At 42.0% G+C, this 14,590-nt stretch overlaps 1 protein-coding gene across 5 annotated transcripts in view; it reads left to right on the top strand.

The window, feature by feature from the left end:
- Positions 1-14,590, top strand: part of RC3H1 (ring finger and CCCH-type domains 1) — a 123,508-nt gene that overhangs the window by 71,752 nt on the left and 37,166 nt on the right. For 3 of the 5 annotated variants that reach the window (XM_077453239.1, XM_077453237.1, XM_077453241.1), the window contains exons 4-8: positions 2,408-2,647; positions 3,720-3,895; positions 6,669-6,869; positions 7,098-7,230; positions 9,857-10,008. In XM_077453239.1, coding sequence (XP_077309365.1) covers positions 2,408-2,647; positions 3,720-3,895; positions 6,669-6,869; positions 7,098-7,230; positions 9,857-10,008 — 902 coding nt within the window. The remainder of the gene's footprint in view (positions 1-2,407; positions 2,648-3,719; positions 3,896-6,668; positions 6,870-7,097; positions 7,231-9,856; positions 10,009-14,590) is intronic. The other 2 variants (XM_077453238.1, XM_077453240.1) reach the window with 2 other exon arrangements.

Raw genomic sequence — 14,590 nt, 5'->3', positions numbered from 1 at the left:
GAAACCTAAAAATCTCCAAAGGCAACACTTTTTAAAGTCCTTACAGGGTTTTTTGTATTTTGTTTATTCAATTTAACAAAATCCTTTGTGATAGCTGGGGCAGTGACAGGTCCTCTTTATTAAGAGATCTGGGGCCCCTTCCAAGACCTGTAAAATTGATTGGGCAACTGTAGGGCTGCTTGGTTCACTATACCAGAAATCCCATTGCTGGCTGTAAAAATCGAGCCATGCAGCCATGATCCTGTTATGTTTCTACCCAAGGATGTACAGGCACATGCTAAATGCTTAAAACTCATGGCCATTCTAACAGCACAATCCTGAACATTCCCTTGCTGATTCTATGTCATGTTCATCCAGTGATTTTACACCATTTTCTCACCACTAGAATAGTGTCTCGTGGTTGTTAAGAGGAAGGTGCTGGTGTTCAGAGTTGAATCGTGCAGCATGGAATTAAAGCCAAGAGATGGCACTTCTGTCTAGATGCTTTATGATAGCTTTTCTTTTTATGTGGCTAGAATTGATCATGGGGTGCCAGACCTAGTATTTCATGTAGTAATGGCGCGTTCGATAATACAGCAAACTAAGGCCCCATACACACTGTTAGATTTTCCGCAGATTTTTGTCTTCAGATTTATCAAAACCATGTAGTACAAGGGCCTGCCTGATTGCGTACAATTTGAAATGCTTAAGGTTTGACCTCATTATATGGTTTTGGTAAATCTGAAGACAAAATCTGCAGAAAATCTGATAGTGTGTATGGGGTCTAACTCTGATCTCTAGAACATGCTACATCTTAGCTTGCTTACATTTTTAGGAGTGTCCTGAAACGCTGACAGAATGCCTACATAAGCAGGCTATAGACTTGAAAGCTTTGTGTTACTCTTAGATTACAGGAGGAGTAATGATGAGAATTTACACTTGCTTCTCACAGATTTGTGTCAACTCCCTAAGGACTGTTATAAAGGTGATGAGAGAGCCTTGCAAGGAACTAAAATTAGTTCTGATGTGATTCTTATCACAGTGAACTTGCAAATTAGGTTGTAAAGAAATTCTTTGTTCCTCTTCACACTTTTTGTCACCCACTAGAAATATATCTACTGTTAACAGAGACTCTAACAAGGATGAAGTGAATGCGGAATTACTTTTTCTTTTTTTTTTTTTGTGCTGAAGCAGGCTAGGGCCTGTTCTTAGGCTTATTTACTTTTATGTTCTTTTCCACACTAAAGTGAAACTCCCACTTTTTGTTTTAAGGAAAAAAAATCTATTGGTTAACATTATACATTTTATGGGCTTTAGTAGAGTTAAGGTGATCTTTAAAAGCTTGGTTTAAAAAATAAATAAATGCTCGCCTCCTGTTTTGCAGAGCAGCACTTTGCTTCTCTGGTCTCTCGTCAGAGCTCCTGGCCCCTCCTGAGTGCCCCCAGAGCAAGCAGCTTGCTCTAGGTTCACCCAAGTAGGCTTGTTTCCGCCCCTCTATCTCCTCATTGGCTCACTGGCTGTGATTGGCAGAAGTGAGAGCCAATGGCTCCTGCTGCTGTCTCAGCCAATGAGGGGAGTATGAGTCCCTGGAGAGCCGAGGCTCTCGTGCACATTACTGGATCGAGATCAGGCTCAGTTAAGTGTTGGGGGGCAAAGGAGGGAGCTACACACAGTTTTTTTTTATCTTCATACATAGAATGCATTTATTTATTCACAGGTTCTTGCAATATTTTTACTTGATGAGTGTTGAGTTATTTGCCATCTGTGTCACATTGGAAAGATTTCCCTTCACTTCCTGTCCCATAGCCAAAACAAAGCGAGTGAAAATTCCTGCAAATTTGGGGAATTCATTGGGGTCCCTCTGGTCACCCGAACTAGTAACGGTGGCACAGACAGCAATAAAAACCTAATAGGTGTTCTAATCCCTCTCCATTTTAGTTTCACTTTCTCAGACCAGTATAACATGCAAGCAACTAGTACGTTCAGAGGCCCAATAATGGCAACCTCCATATTCTCTCACTACCAGCTTCCTTTAACAGTTGCCCACTGATCTCCTGCAGTTTTCATTCGATTATTGCATCGGGAGAACTTTAAAGCCTCCAAAACGTAATGTCTCTTGCAGCACTAGCCCCAATTTTCCTTACTTCAAATGGCAAACTTAACAGAGTATTCACTACCTCTGAGCTTTATCAGAGTCAGAAGCCCTGCCCTAGTTGGCAATCAAGTGGATCATAATGGATAAAAATGGTCAGCCAGTTTAGAGTTGGATAATCTATTGTAATAAACTTTCATGTGTGAGGGTTTCTGATGTGGTGTTAGCATTCTTCCTTTCCTGTTCGGAACCAATAGCAGTTATGTTATAAGGGTTGATAAAAAATAAAAGCCAATGTTTAATTTCGGCACTATTTTGATCTTTTCACACCTTCAGGTGTCGGTTTAAATAGCACCACCCAAAGCGTGCTAAGCCGCCCCATGCAGAGGAAATTGGTGACTCTTGTTCATTGTCAGCTGGTGGAAGAAGAGGGTCGTATTCGAGCAATGCGAGCAGCTCGTTCACTGGGCGAGAGAACGGTCACTGAGCTTATACTACAACATCAGAACCCCCAGCAACTTTCCTCCAACCTGTGGGCAGCGGTTCGTGCCCGTGGCTGTCAATTCCTCGGTCCAGGTATGCTAGAACATAGATTCAATTTTTTTTTTTAAATCTACAATTCCAAACCAATGTCCTACAATTGTGAAAGTAACAGGTGATGTACAAGTTATAAACTGCTTGACTGATGGATTTAAAGGACTTATTTCAGTAAAGCCATCCAAATGAATCTAAATCTGCATTCAGAATTTTAAGTGACCATTTGAGGCACTTTCTAGGTTCTTGCTAACATAATGATTGCTGTAATGATTATTTTCATAATAAGTTGGCCAATAATTTTTAATTTGATTAGTCAGATAAAAACTTCAATATAAAATTTTTTTCTTTTATTTAAAATCTAAAGTTTTAAACCCAATACCAAAAATGTAATTGATTGCAGCTTACTAATCTTGAGATGCAATGGCTGCATTGGTTTCCATGCACAGCTGCACCAGATTTTGCAGTCTCCCATTTTGGTAAATCAACCCCACAGTGTATTTTAAATAGGAGTCAGAAATGAAGCTACATGAAGGGTGGTATGGAGGGAAGATATACATCTTTTATAAAAATTGTTTTTTTATTTTGTGTGAATGTAGTCCCTTTTCAGATCCATGAACAATGCTGCTAAACGTTTATTTAAATGTCATTGTAATGCCTTTCTATAACTCCAGCCTATCATCCTCCAGCTTCACCGGGTTCATATTCTGATCTTCCCTGCCCAGGACTACATTTCCCATGAGGCATTGCTCCTTGCACATTCACAAGTTCCCCGACGCTTACTGGCATGTATTGACGGTGTACTGAGCTGCATGTGTACTGCACTATGTATACTGACATGTAAACAAATAATACATTCTCTATGCAGGCCAACTAAGCGATAATGAAATTAGTTGACAGCTATTGTTATAATAGATTATGTTGATTCGTTGTTTCAGCCCTAGTTCTTGCTGTAGTAAACTACAGAGAAATCAGTTTATCTTAAATTTTAATGAACTCTTGAATATAGCATAGCTGCAGTGTTTGCCTGATGTTGTTACTTCCTCACTTTTAACTTTTACTTTCCTGGAATGGCTCTTTAAGACGTTTAATGAACTATCTATCTGTATTGCAGCCATGCAGGAAGAAGCCCTCAAGCTTGTCCTCCTGGCCCTGGAAGACGGATCTGCGCTCTCCCGGAAGGTTCTGGTTTTGTTTGTGGTGCAAAGACTAGAACCGCGCTTTCCTCAAGCCTCGAAAACTAGCATTGGGCATGTTGTCCAGTTGTTGTACAGAGCCTCTTGCTTTAAGGTATAGTTTATTTTCTTACACCATAACAATCTGGCATCCTAATAAGTAATAATTGCTATTTGCTGTTTAGCACTGAACTTTCTAAAGTTTAAAATTGTATTGTGCTGATCTTTCCTAATAAATGCAAAGTAATTTTTGTTTTAAAAATAGTCTAAAAATTTGAACATTTTGGCACCCACAGTAAACGCCCAAATATGTTTTGTACAGTGAACTCCCAGGCTGCTAAATTCTGCTTAGTAGGCCCATTTTAATGGATCTACAGAGGGTACCTGCATCTGGCAAAGAGTTAAGATGGCAGGATTAAGTGGTTGTGGACTTACTGAACGTTGTGATTGCGGCACCCCAATGATGAACAAGGTTTATATTCATTGAATGGTTTAGGAAATTCAAATTGCCTATAAACGGCCTTATCCAAAATGGAGGCAAAATTGTTCAAGGTAAAGTAAAAGGGCACATTCAACTTTATGCACTTTTATTTCAGAACAAATAGTAACACAAACGCATTGTGTGAATGGGTCCACATAATTTCCCTTTAAAAACATTCTAAACTGCAGAGAATTGATGTGAACCAGCCATTTAGGATTGAATGGGATCTTTATTTGTAATGCATTTTCATACAGTAAACTTTGTGTGTTTTGCGGCAATAAAATAAACAAGTGTGAAAAGGTCCTAGTGGTTTTCAGTGAGTTTTATGTAAAATCTGAACATAAGTTATTCAGCTCTTTAAAGAGGAGCTCATGTCTCCCCTCAACAATATTAAAAAGTTAGTAGCTACAAATCACTGGATTCCTGGACAAGCAAGTGTCCTATTAACCACTTAAGCCCCGGACGAATTTGCAGCCAAAGGACCAAGCCCCTTTTTGCGATTCCGCACTGAGACGCTTTAACTGACAAATGCGTGGTCGTGCGACGTGGCTCCCAAACATAATTGGTGTCCTTTTTTCCCCACAAATAGAGCTTTCTTTTGGTGGTGTTTGATCACCTCTGCCGTTTTTTAATTTTTTGCGCTATAAACAAAAATATAGCGATAATTTTGAAAAAAATTCAATATTTTTTACGTTTTGCTATAATATCCCCAAAAAATATATAAAAAAACATTTTTTTTCCTCAGTTTAGGCCGATACAATATTTTATTTAATTTTTTATTGTGACTGCGACATTATGGCGGACACTTTGGACATTTTTTACACATTTTTGGGACCATTGTCATCTATACAGCAATCAGTGCTATTTTAAATGCACTGATTCCTGTGTAAATGACACTGGCAGTGAAGGCGTTAACCACTAGGGGGCAGTGTAGAAGTTATGTGTGACGTTATGTTTTTTTATTGTAGGGGGGCGTGGCCTGGCATGTGACGTCATTGATCATCTTTCCCTATAAAAGGGACCATGCAATCGGTGACAGTCACACTAAGAAGCACGGGGAGAGGTTTGTTTACACAGACCTCTCCTCGCTCTTCAGCTCTGTGACCCGATCGCGGGACACCAGCAGTGATCGGGTCTGCTGGTCCGGTGACCACAGTCACGGAGCTCAGGACCGGGTTGGGAGCGCGGTGGCGTGCCCACGGCTGGGCACTTAAAGAGCCACGTACAGGTACGTGATTGTGCCCAGCCGAGGCGGTCCTTAAGTGGTTAAAAGCTACTGGCTTTTAATAGGACAGTTGCTTGTCCAGGAATCCAGTGATGTCCTTACCTGAGCTGATTCTTAATTTGGCCTCAGATCCAGGCGTTGACATTTTAACTAACAAAATGTACAGATTTGCCACCACACCACGAATTGTCAATTACATCCATTTCTTTTATTTAAGAATGATCACATCACAGAAGACTTAGTACAGTGTTTCGGAGCTGCGTAGGACCCCTTCATCAGGCATTTTAACTAAGGGAAATCTGGCAGTGAAGCCTTGGGCCTTGAAGCTGGTCACCTACTGCGCATGCGCAAAGCTCAGTGCGTTTTGTGAATGGTCCCGCAGTCTTCTGGGACGTATGTGTGATGGGGGTGATCTTCCTACTCAGATCACCGCAGTGAATCTGACAGGAAGTGAGTGCAGGTACCTGTCAAAACCGGGTACCCGTCCTCCCCCCAAAGTGTCAAATGCGTCAGTGGAGTGGACCTTTTGGGTGAAGTTCTGCTTTAAATTCACATTTTTTTTTTTTCTTCAGTTAAGCAGTTTCTGATACTTTTAAATAGTTCATCTGGGCCAAACAGTTTCCTTTACTAAGTGATATGAGGCTGCAGTAAGTGCTGAATCACACTGTATGTAACATTTAGCTACATACAGTATGCAGCACTGTTCCGACAGAGACTTTCCACTGCTGGAGCAAAATCAAATTAGGCTAAATGCTTCTTGACTATTCAGAGGATGCCTGATATTTTTATCAATTATTCAAGGCTACCTCTGATTGGCTGAGGTGGAGAGGCGGGTAGATGTCATGATGCCCATATCAGACAACCAGGGGAAACCTTGTATTCGTTAATAACAATACAAGACTTCCTCTGGCTGAGAAGCACTCCAGCTCAACAACATGCATTAAGACACAGTATGAGCTCACAGCAGCCGCATCATTTAGTAAAGGAAATTGTTCAATGTGCCAACCAGATTAACTGGGTAAACGCATACAAAGGTGAAAAAAATAAATAAAAATTTAATATTTGTATTCTGCAACATGAGAGGGGAAGTTGCCGTGGGAAGCTCACATCATGCAATGAAATCGGACAAAAACTGTTTAGGTACGACCATGCAAGACTTAACAGAGTATTTTACAATTTCAGGTCACAAAGCGTGATGAAGATTCCTCCCTGATGCAGTTAAAGGAGGAGTTTCGCACTTATGAAGCACTGCGCAGAGAGCATGATTCTCAGATTGTACAGATTGCTATGGAGGCTGGCCTGCGCATTGCTCCTGATCAATGGTCCTCTCTTTTGTATGGGGATCAGTCTCACAAATCCCATATGCAATCCATAATTGACAAGGTAACCGCCTCATTCCTGCCCCAGCCAATTTTTTATTTTTTTGTCTGTTTGTCCTGTTCTCCCTATATCCTGACTGTTTTCTACAACGTACCTTGCATAATGATTGGGCCCCATCTTTATTCCATAACCTTTTTGGTTCTGTGTTCCTACTCTTACCCTGTGTATTTTTCTAATTTGATAGTTTGAAAGTCAAGCTAGTTCATTTATTACAAGAAAGGTTTTGTTAAGTTGCAGACCCCGGCCTCGTTTGCTCAGAGTGTCCAGGAACTGACCATTGCTCTGCAGAGGACTGGAGACCCTGCCAATCTCAACAGATTACGTCCCCATCTAGAGCTGCTGGCAAATATAGATCCAAGCCCCGGTAAGTGTCTGTAAACCTGACAGAAATCTGGAATTGAATAACTAGTACGCATGATGAGAAAATCTGATGAAAAATACTGCTTTCGCGGTGATCGTTCGATAGTCTGATCATTACAGAGCTTTTGAGAGCCGATCAGATATTTTCGCATGAACAGTCATGACGGGAGAAGCACAAAAACTGTTCATACGATAAAGAGAGACCAACTTTTGTGTAATTCGTTTAGTATTTGTACAAAATAAATCGTGTGACCAGGACCACGCCTGCTTGGAAACAATAGAATACATGCAATACAATAGAATACATGACATCACTTCTGAAGTTGTAGTCTATCTTACTAGAATTTTTTTAACTTTTTAGTAACCTATTGGTTTTTGATATAAGAATAGCATGCAAAAAAAAAAAAACTGACGGAATTTGTTGTGCACATGATGAAACTATGCATATATGCATTAATGGTTTAGTTTGGATTGCATAGGATTGTAGTAACCTTAGTTACAGTACTTGTATAGTAATTGGCTGGGAAAATCAATTGTGGTGAATCAACTCTCCCCTAAGTTGGCTCAGCTATAGTTGTGGAGGTGCCTACAAACATACAGACTTTTACCAGACTGTAAATGGTGGGACTGGGCATTCTGTCTAATTTCCGTAGGCACCTTTTCTATTTGGAAACCACCTAAAAAATTCCTAGTGACCCTACCACATATTTATAATGAAGGAGTTTAAGTCATATGTTACGTGGTTGACTAGCATAAATAGATGTTGCAGGTGACTGCTTCCACCTAGCAACATTGGTATGTGTACTGCCCAGTTTTTTTATACTACAGATTTACCGTATATACTCGAGTATAGGCCGACCCGAGTATAAGCCGAGGCCCCCAATTTACCCCCAAAAAACTGGGAAACCTATTGACTCGTGTATAAGCCGAGGGTGAGATATGCCTGTCCATCCCTGTGTGTGTCCGTCCATCCCTGTGTGTCCGTCCATCCCTGTGTGTGTGTCCATCCATCCATCCCTGTGTGTGTGTCCATCCATCCATCCCTGTGTGTGTGTCCATCCATCCATCCCTGTGTGTGTGTGCGTCCATCCATCCATCCATCCCTGTGTGTGTGTGTGTGTGTGTGTGTGTGTCCATCCATCCATCCATCCCTGTGTGTGTGTGTGTGTCCATCCATCCGTGTGTGTGTGTGTGTGTGTGTGTGTGTGTGTGTCCGTGCAGCCTTGTGTGTCCAGCCTACCTGTGTCCCGAGCGGTCCCGTCCCGAGCCTCCGTGTCGTCCCGTCCCGAGCCTCCGTGTCGTCCCGTCCCGAGCCTCCGTGTCGTCCCGTCCCGAGCCTCCGTGTCGTCCCATGCCAGGATCGCCGCTCTTCGTCGGCGCCCTGGCGGCCATTCCCCTGTTCAAAAGCCCCGCCTGCGCCTGTGATAGGCGGAACACTCAATTTCCCAGCAGTCAGTGTTCCGCCTATCACGGACATCGGCTCATCCGAGGATGAGCCGATGTCCGTGATAGGCGGAACACTGACTGCTGGGAAATTGAGTGTTCCGCCTATCACAGGCGGAGGCGGAGGCGCGGCTTTTGAAAGGTAGAATGGCCGCTGTCTGTCTGCTCGACACGCTGTTCGGGCAGTCAGACAGCGGTGACTCGAGTATAAGCCGAGGGGGGCACTTTCAGCCTCAAAAAAGAGGCTGAAAATCTCTGCTTATACTCGAGTATATACGGTATTCAGGGAGCTGTTTACAGGCTGTTTGGAAACACCTACTGTATATTGCTTGCTTCATTTCAACTGCAAGCAGTGTAAATAACTGAATTTGACCTGTATTAGCCTCTGGCTGTCTGTATAACAGAGCTGGATTGTAAACGGAAGAAGCAGTACAAGGAGCCAGTCCGTTTTTGCAGACTAGAAGCATGCTGATAAGAGGAGAAAGCAGAGTGACTGTGAGATGAGATAATCTCTTTGCTGTTTCTCCTTTCACTGTCCAGTTGCTAGAATGATGCTGGTTTTATTTTATTTTATCTTTTAAGTAGCTTTTTATTTTATTTGTTTTTGACAGTTGTTTTACTTTAATATTCAAATAAATCAAACTTAATGCAGTATGTAGAGAAATACTCTTTGATGACAATGCTTTAGGTTCCTGAGATTAAAGTAGTAGTACAGCCAAAGTTCATTTTGCTGTACCTCTCCTGTGGATCACAGGAGTGCAGTTTGTTTTGCACTCCTTTGACCCATTTTCAGCAGAGAGCGGGCTGAAGTCCGCTGTCTGCTGACGTTAGAGTTGTTCCAGGCTTGGCCGTCATCACGACCATAGGGTCTCTGGATCTGGCTGCTCTCACCCCCTCCACAGCCCGGCACTCCAGTGAGCGAGGAGAGTGCAGAGCAGAGTGCTGCTAATTGACAGTCACCAGCTCTCTGCTCAGGGAGCTGTGAGAACTGATCGGTCGGCGGTGTTCAATCGCTCAGTTCTCGGTGTTAAAGGGGCAGGGGGACAGATGCAACATCGGACCTAGGTAAAAGTATGAATCTTAAAAAAAAAAAAAAAAAATCTCATTTAAAGTGTGTAAAAATTAGTTTTTCTAGCATCATCTTGACAATTGGAGAGATTTATTTTGTTTTATTTATCCTTTTCTAGATGCTCCACCTCCAACATGGGAACAACTAGAGAACGGTCTTGTGGCCGTGAAGACTGTTGTTCATGGGCTGGTGGATTACATCCAGAACCACAGCAAGAAGGGGACTGATCAGCAGCAGGTGAGCGAGGCGCGGAGCTACTGCATGATTCAGGTACCGCTTTAGAGCTACAAAATTGTCTCCAACCAGTTGCTTTTTTGGGATATCCAAGTAAAATTGTTTTGCTTCCAGGGTGCTAGACAGTCTCGCTGTGATTGTATATGGTAAATAAGGGAAGATACAGAGACCATTTTATATAAGGGTCTAGCAGACATGAAATTAAGTGTTTACCCATCTCCTTCCCCAGCTGAATTAGATATCCACAGCAGGGTGGGAAGCAGAGAATACAGAATAGTATGGTAACTTATCAATCAATTATTATCCATGATTAGTATAGCACCAATACTAGGGGCCGATACCAATACTGATTTTTGTCCCTTGCCACTGTGACCCAGATGCAGCGTGTCCCTTCTTACACTACTTCTGGCAGCATCTCCCCAGCGGCGTCCTAGTGGGTAAACTTCCACATGCAAGCAGTTGGTGAGAGATGACATAACTACCTTTCTGCTCACCCTCGGCTGCTGCCCTACTGTGGGGGCAGCGGTCAGTGAGAGATGTCATCTCTCTGTTGCTGCCCACACTGCTAACATAGATTGGCAGAGACGGGGACGAAGGTCTGACCAATATTAATAAGTTTCTGACCGATACCGATTAGTTGAAAAATGTGAATATTGGCCCCCAATAATTGGCTGTTTCGATAATCCGTTGACCCCTACCAAAGACCCATTAATTTCAGCCCCATGTAGGTTAGTTTTCGGCCCTGCCCACAGCAGTAATCTTCTGAAGTATCTAGCACAATATTAATCTGCCTGTATTTTTAATGTTTTTGGATATTTTTTTTTCTATAAGTGCTTTTGAGGTTTCTGGTGCCATGCATAGTATGGTGCTGAATTTTTCAGTTGCTTGGCATTCCCATACATACATATATGGTTAGGTTCTATGTTACATGGCGTCATATGCAATGTGATTCTGGCCACTGCACCTATTGCTTTTTGTCTGTGGCTGCAAGATATGCAACACTATATTGTATATGGAACTTGGTGCGTTTATTTACTGCACATTGATGCTTATAGATCAATAAAAGCTGTTAAACATGCATGCTGTTGCTTATTGGGTTAGCGATATTTAATCCCATAATCAATATTTGACTGATACCTTAATTTACCTTACCTAAGGCCTGTGAGCTGACTGATTTCTGGGTACTTTCCTAATTGTGGTTGTCATTTGTGTAGATGAAGTGCCTGCATCTTAAGTAAACCTGCTATCCTGGATTTCCCTCTGGTGCTCTATTTTTTATGATGTTTGCACTATTGTAATGCATACGTAATTCAGCAAAATGGGCCAAGAATGCTGTCAGTATTTGTGTAAGGCAACAGAAATGTATTATATCAATCATACAATACAGGGCACCGGCTGGCTCTTCATAGACATCAGGTTATAGACTGTAGTAGATGGTGATAAGGTGTTTGAATGTGTCATCATCCCAATAACAAATAGTATTTAGAAACCCTCTTTTTTTTTTTTTCTTTTTTTTTTTGTGGGACTGTATAGGCTTAGGCTGGGACAGTGTATTTTCATAAAAGAGAATAAAAAGACGTTTATCTACACAAAATATTTAAAATGTACATCAAAAGAGGTCTTCCTCATCTGCTTTTGCATACCGTACCTTTTATTTATGTTCCACACTGTGAGGAGATGTACTATTGCATGTAAAGCCGCTTTTGATGAACATGTGTTCCTTGTTTATATATTTTTGTGTAAATAAAAGTATTTTTATTCTCTTATATTAAAACACGCTGTCTCAGCCCACGCCTATATAGTCCTACAAGAAAATAGGGCTTCTAAATACTACTGGGTTATAGGCTGGGACCTTCAGGTGATTGAACACTGGCAAGGCTTTGCTAGACCCTTGGCGCACTCCTATATCCCTGCCCACTCTGCAACAACTCAGTTTTTTGTTAGTGTCCTGATATGATTGTAATGTTCTCCCTTGCACAATGATCATTTGCTTCGCTAGTTTATTTTCCTTTGGATTCTTCAATAAACTCTTCTGTCAACTCCTCACTGTCTTTTAATTCAACAATGGGAGCAGTGCATCTGGATTGGTAAAACCTTTGGAGCTGTACCCAGCCCTCAAGCTGTGGAATCGACTATAATGTTGCTTCAGGTATTGAATCCTGCTTGGGTGCTCACCTTGGCACTTGTAGTTAGCTGCAGGGTGCAATACAGGTCCAAGGCCATTGTCTATCCCTATGTAAACCAGGCCTTTGAAGCTGCTCCACCTTGATGGCTGAAGCCTGGACCCTGATTAGGGGACCAGCAACACAGAGCAGTAAAGCTGGCCATCCAGAATTGGAATCAATTTAGCAGGAACTGGCCAAATTTCTATCCAAGCATGGCTGTTCCCATTTATGAGAAGTCCATCTATCAATAGCGGCCTTGTTGGTATATTTTTGCTTACTCCATAATTCAGAGCATAGCCTTGTGCAGATGGCCAGGTGGTAAATCGCATCATAGATCGCACTTCTACCACCGCTTCCACCTAAAGCTCTTTATAAGATATTTGGGCACTTCCCAGTGTACTTTTACCATCAGGACTTCCCTGCAGGACAATCTGCACCTGGGTTACTGCATACTTCTTCAAAGACATGCTTACCCCAATATTGCATCCTACTCTGTGGTCACCCCCATAAGGGAATACCCTCACCATTTGCAGTTGTGGAAATCAGGCACAGGGGAACCACGTCAACAGTTCAGGTGAACATTTGCTCTGCCGTAGGCTTGGAAAACACTCTATCGAGGATGTAGATATTTAGGGGAATGAAAAGGACCCAGAGGCAATGTTAGAGGAGACCGCTGAAGATTTCTCCCCCTGGATTCTCGTACACTTGATGTTTTGATTTCACGTAATATGCTTGCCAATGCGCAATGCTCTGCGCAAAAGCCTTGGCATTGTCGCACTCAATTCTCATCAATTTTGCCATGCCCACTTGGGTACGAAAAGAACTGCTAAACCAAAAATTACATTCCCCATTCATGAACAAATAGGATGGACAATTTAGGATTGGATTACTTTGTAAAGATATTCACTGCACCGTGAAACATTGCCAAACTCTATTCAGTTCAAAAAGAGTTCACTAAAAAACAGTCTGATACAGTAGTAGACCCTACTGTCTTAAACATCTAACTGTGCCTATAGGTGTTCCTTCATTTAAAAATACCAACGGAAAAATTTGAGACTTTTTTTTTATTTATTTTTTAAAGGCTCTCTTTAACCACATCCTGACCAGCATATGTCACCACCCCCCCAATATCCCTTTGTTTTCTTCTGAAACAAATGAAGATCTTTGTCGGAACTGTTGAATCTACAGCCCACCTAAATACTTTAGTCTCGGGTGCTGATCTTTTCTCGTCCCCTGGAGGACCGGTTCCAAAACCCAGAGTCCTATCCTAGAACAAAAAAAAAAAACGAAAACTGGTATTTTCACTTTCCAAATTTCACATGGCATCTGCAAGGTCGGCTGTGGACTCCCTGGGACAGGGTGAATACTTGGCATCAGTAGACTTTCAAGATGCTTATCTGTATATTCTCATTTAACCACCACATCAGTACTTCCTGCACTTCTGCATCTAGAGTAATCACAAAGTTAGTTGTACCTCTTCTTGCCCTCTTAAGAACTTGGTTCATTCAGGTAACAGGGTACCTAGACTACCTTCTTCTGAAGGACTCCCTTCCTTTTCAAGTATTTGCAAATGTCTGGATGATTATTAAGCTAATTCAGACCTTCATATGGATAATCAACTTTCAAAACTCCCTTCACCTATAATACTTTGGGTTCTCCCTTGCCTGCTAGAGATCAGACATCCTTCAGTGAGATTCTAAATGAGAGTTCTGAGCCTCATTCAAAGCTGTACCCTTTGTTCAATTCCATTCAAGGCATTTCCATGCACCATATTATTGGCCTGGAATAAGCACACTCCTTCCTTTTTGATTTCCCTATGAGCCTCTTCAGGCAAGCAAGAAACTCCCTAGCTTTGAAAGATATCCAGTCATGTTTTGACAATGGTGAAGTTGTTGCTACCACACCCATGAAGACTGATGACATGCTAGCCTCGCAGGCTGAGAAGGAGGGTTCTATTTCCTCACTGTTCAGGCAACATGGTCTCTGAAATCATCAGGAAACTCTTTGGATGATCTTTTCTGCAACGTGGCCTTTCTAGTCAGATGTGTCTCAGAAACGGCGTCTCTCTCTTGTAGGAAGCTATTCTTGATCCTTCACAAAGACAAAGTAGGCCATACATAATGCAGTTTTTTTTCATTCAGCCAGCATGTGTGGATGTGGGAATCCTGTGTCATTGTATTCTGACAGCAGGATTCCCCTGCCTCCAGAATACACTGATCAGCACTGCAGCTCATAGGCTGCAAGTGCTGATGGTTTGAAAATTCGGACAAAGGTAAATTTTCCAGCAGTATCGTTCATGAGAAGTCGATCAGGATGAACAGGAACAGCCATAGTTGAATTGAAATTCCTGCCGAAGTGGCCAAATTTTTATCCATGTATGGCTAGCTTTACTGGCTTCTTAATGAAAACGTATTCCTTCCCTCTTTTGTGTTCTGCTTCTAAGCACCCTAAAG

Source organism: Lithobates pipiens, unplaced genomic scaffold (assembly GCF_037356315.1).
Source record: "Lithobates pipiens isolate NorthernLeopardFrog02 unplaced genomic scaffold, aLitPip1_a1.2 Scaffold_23, whole genome shotgun sequence".
Classification (NCBI taxonomy): Eukaryota; Metazoa; Chordata; class Amphibia; order Anura; family Ranidae; genus Lithobates; species Lithobates pipiens.
This window is presented reverse-complemented; position numbering and strand designations above follow the sequence as displayed.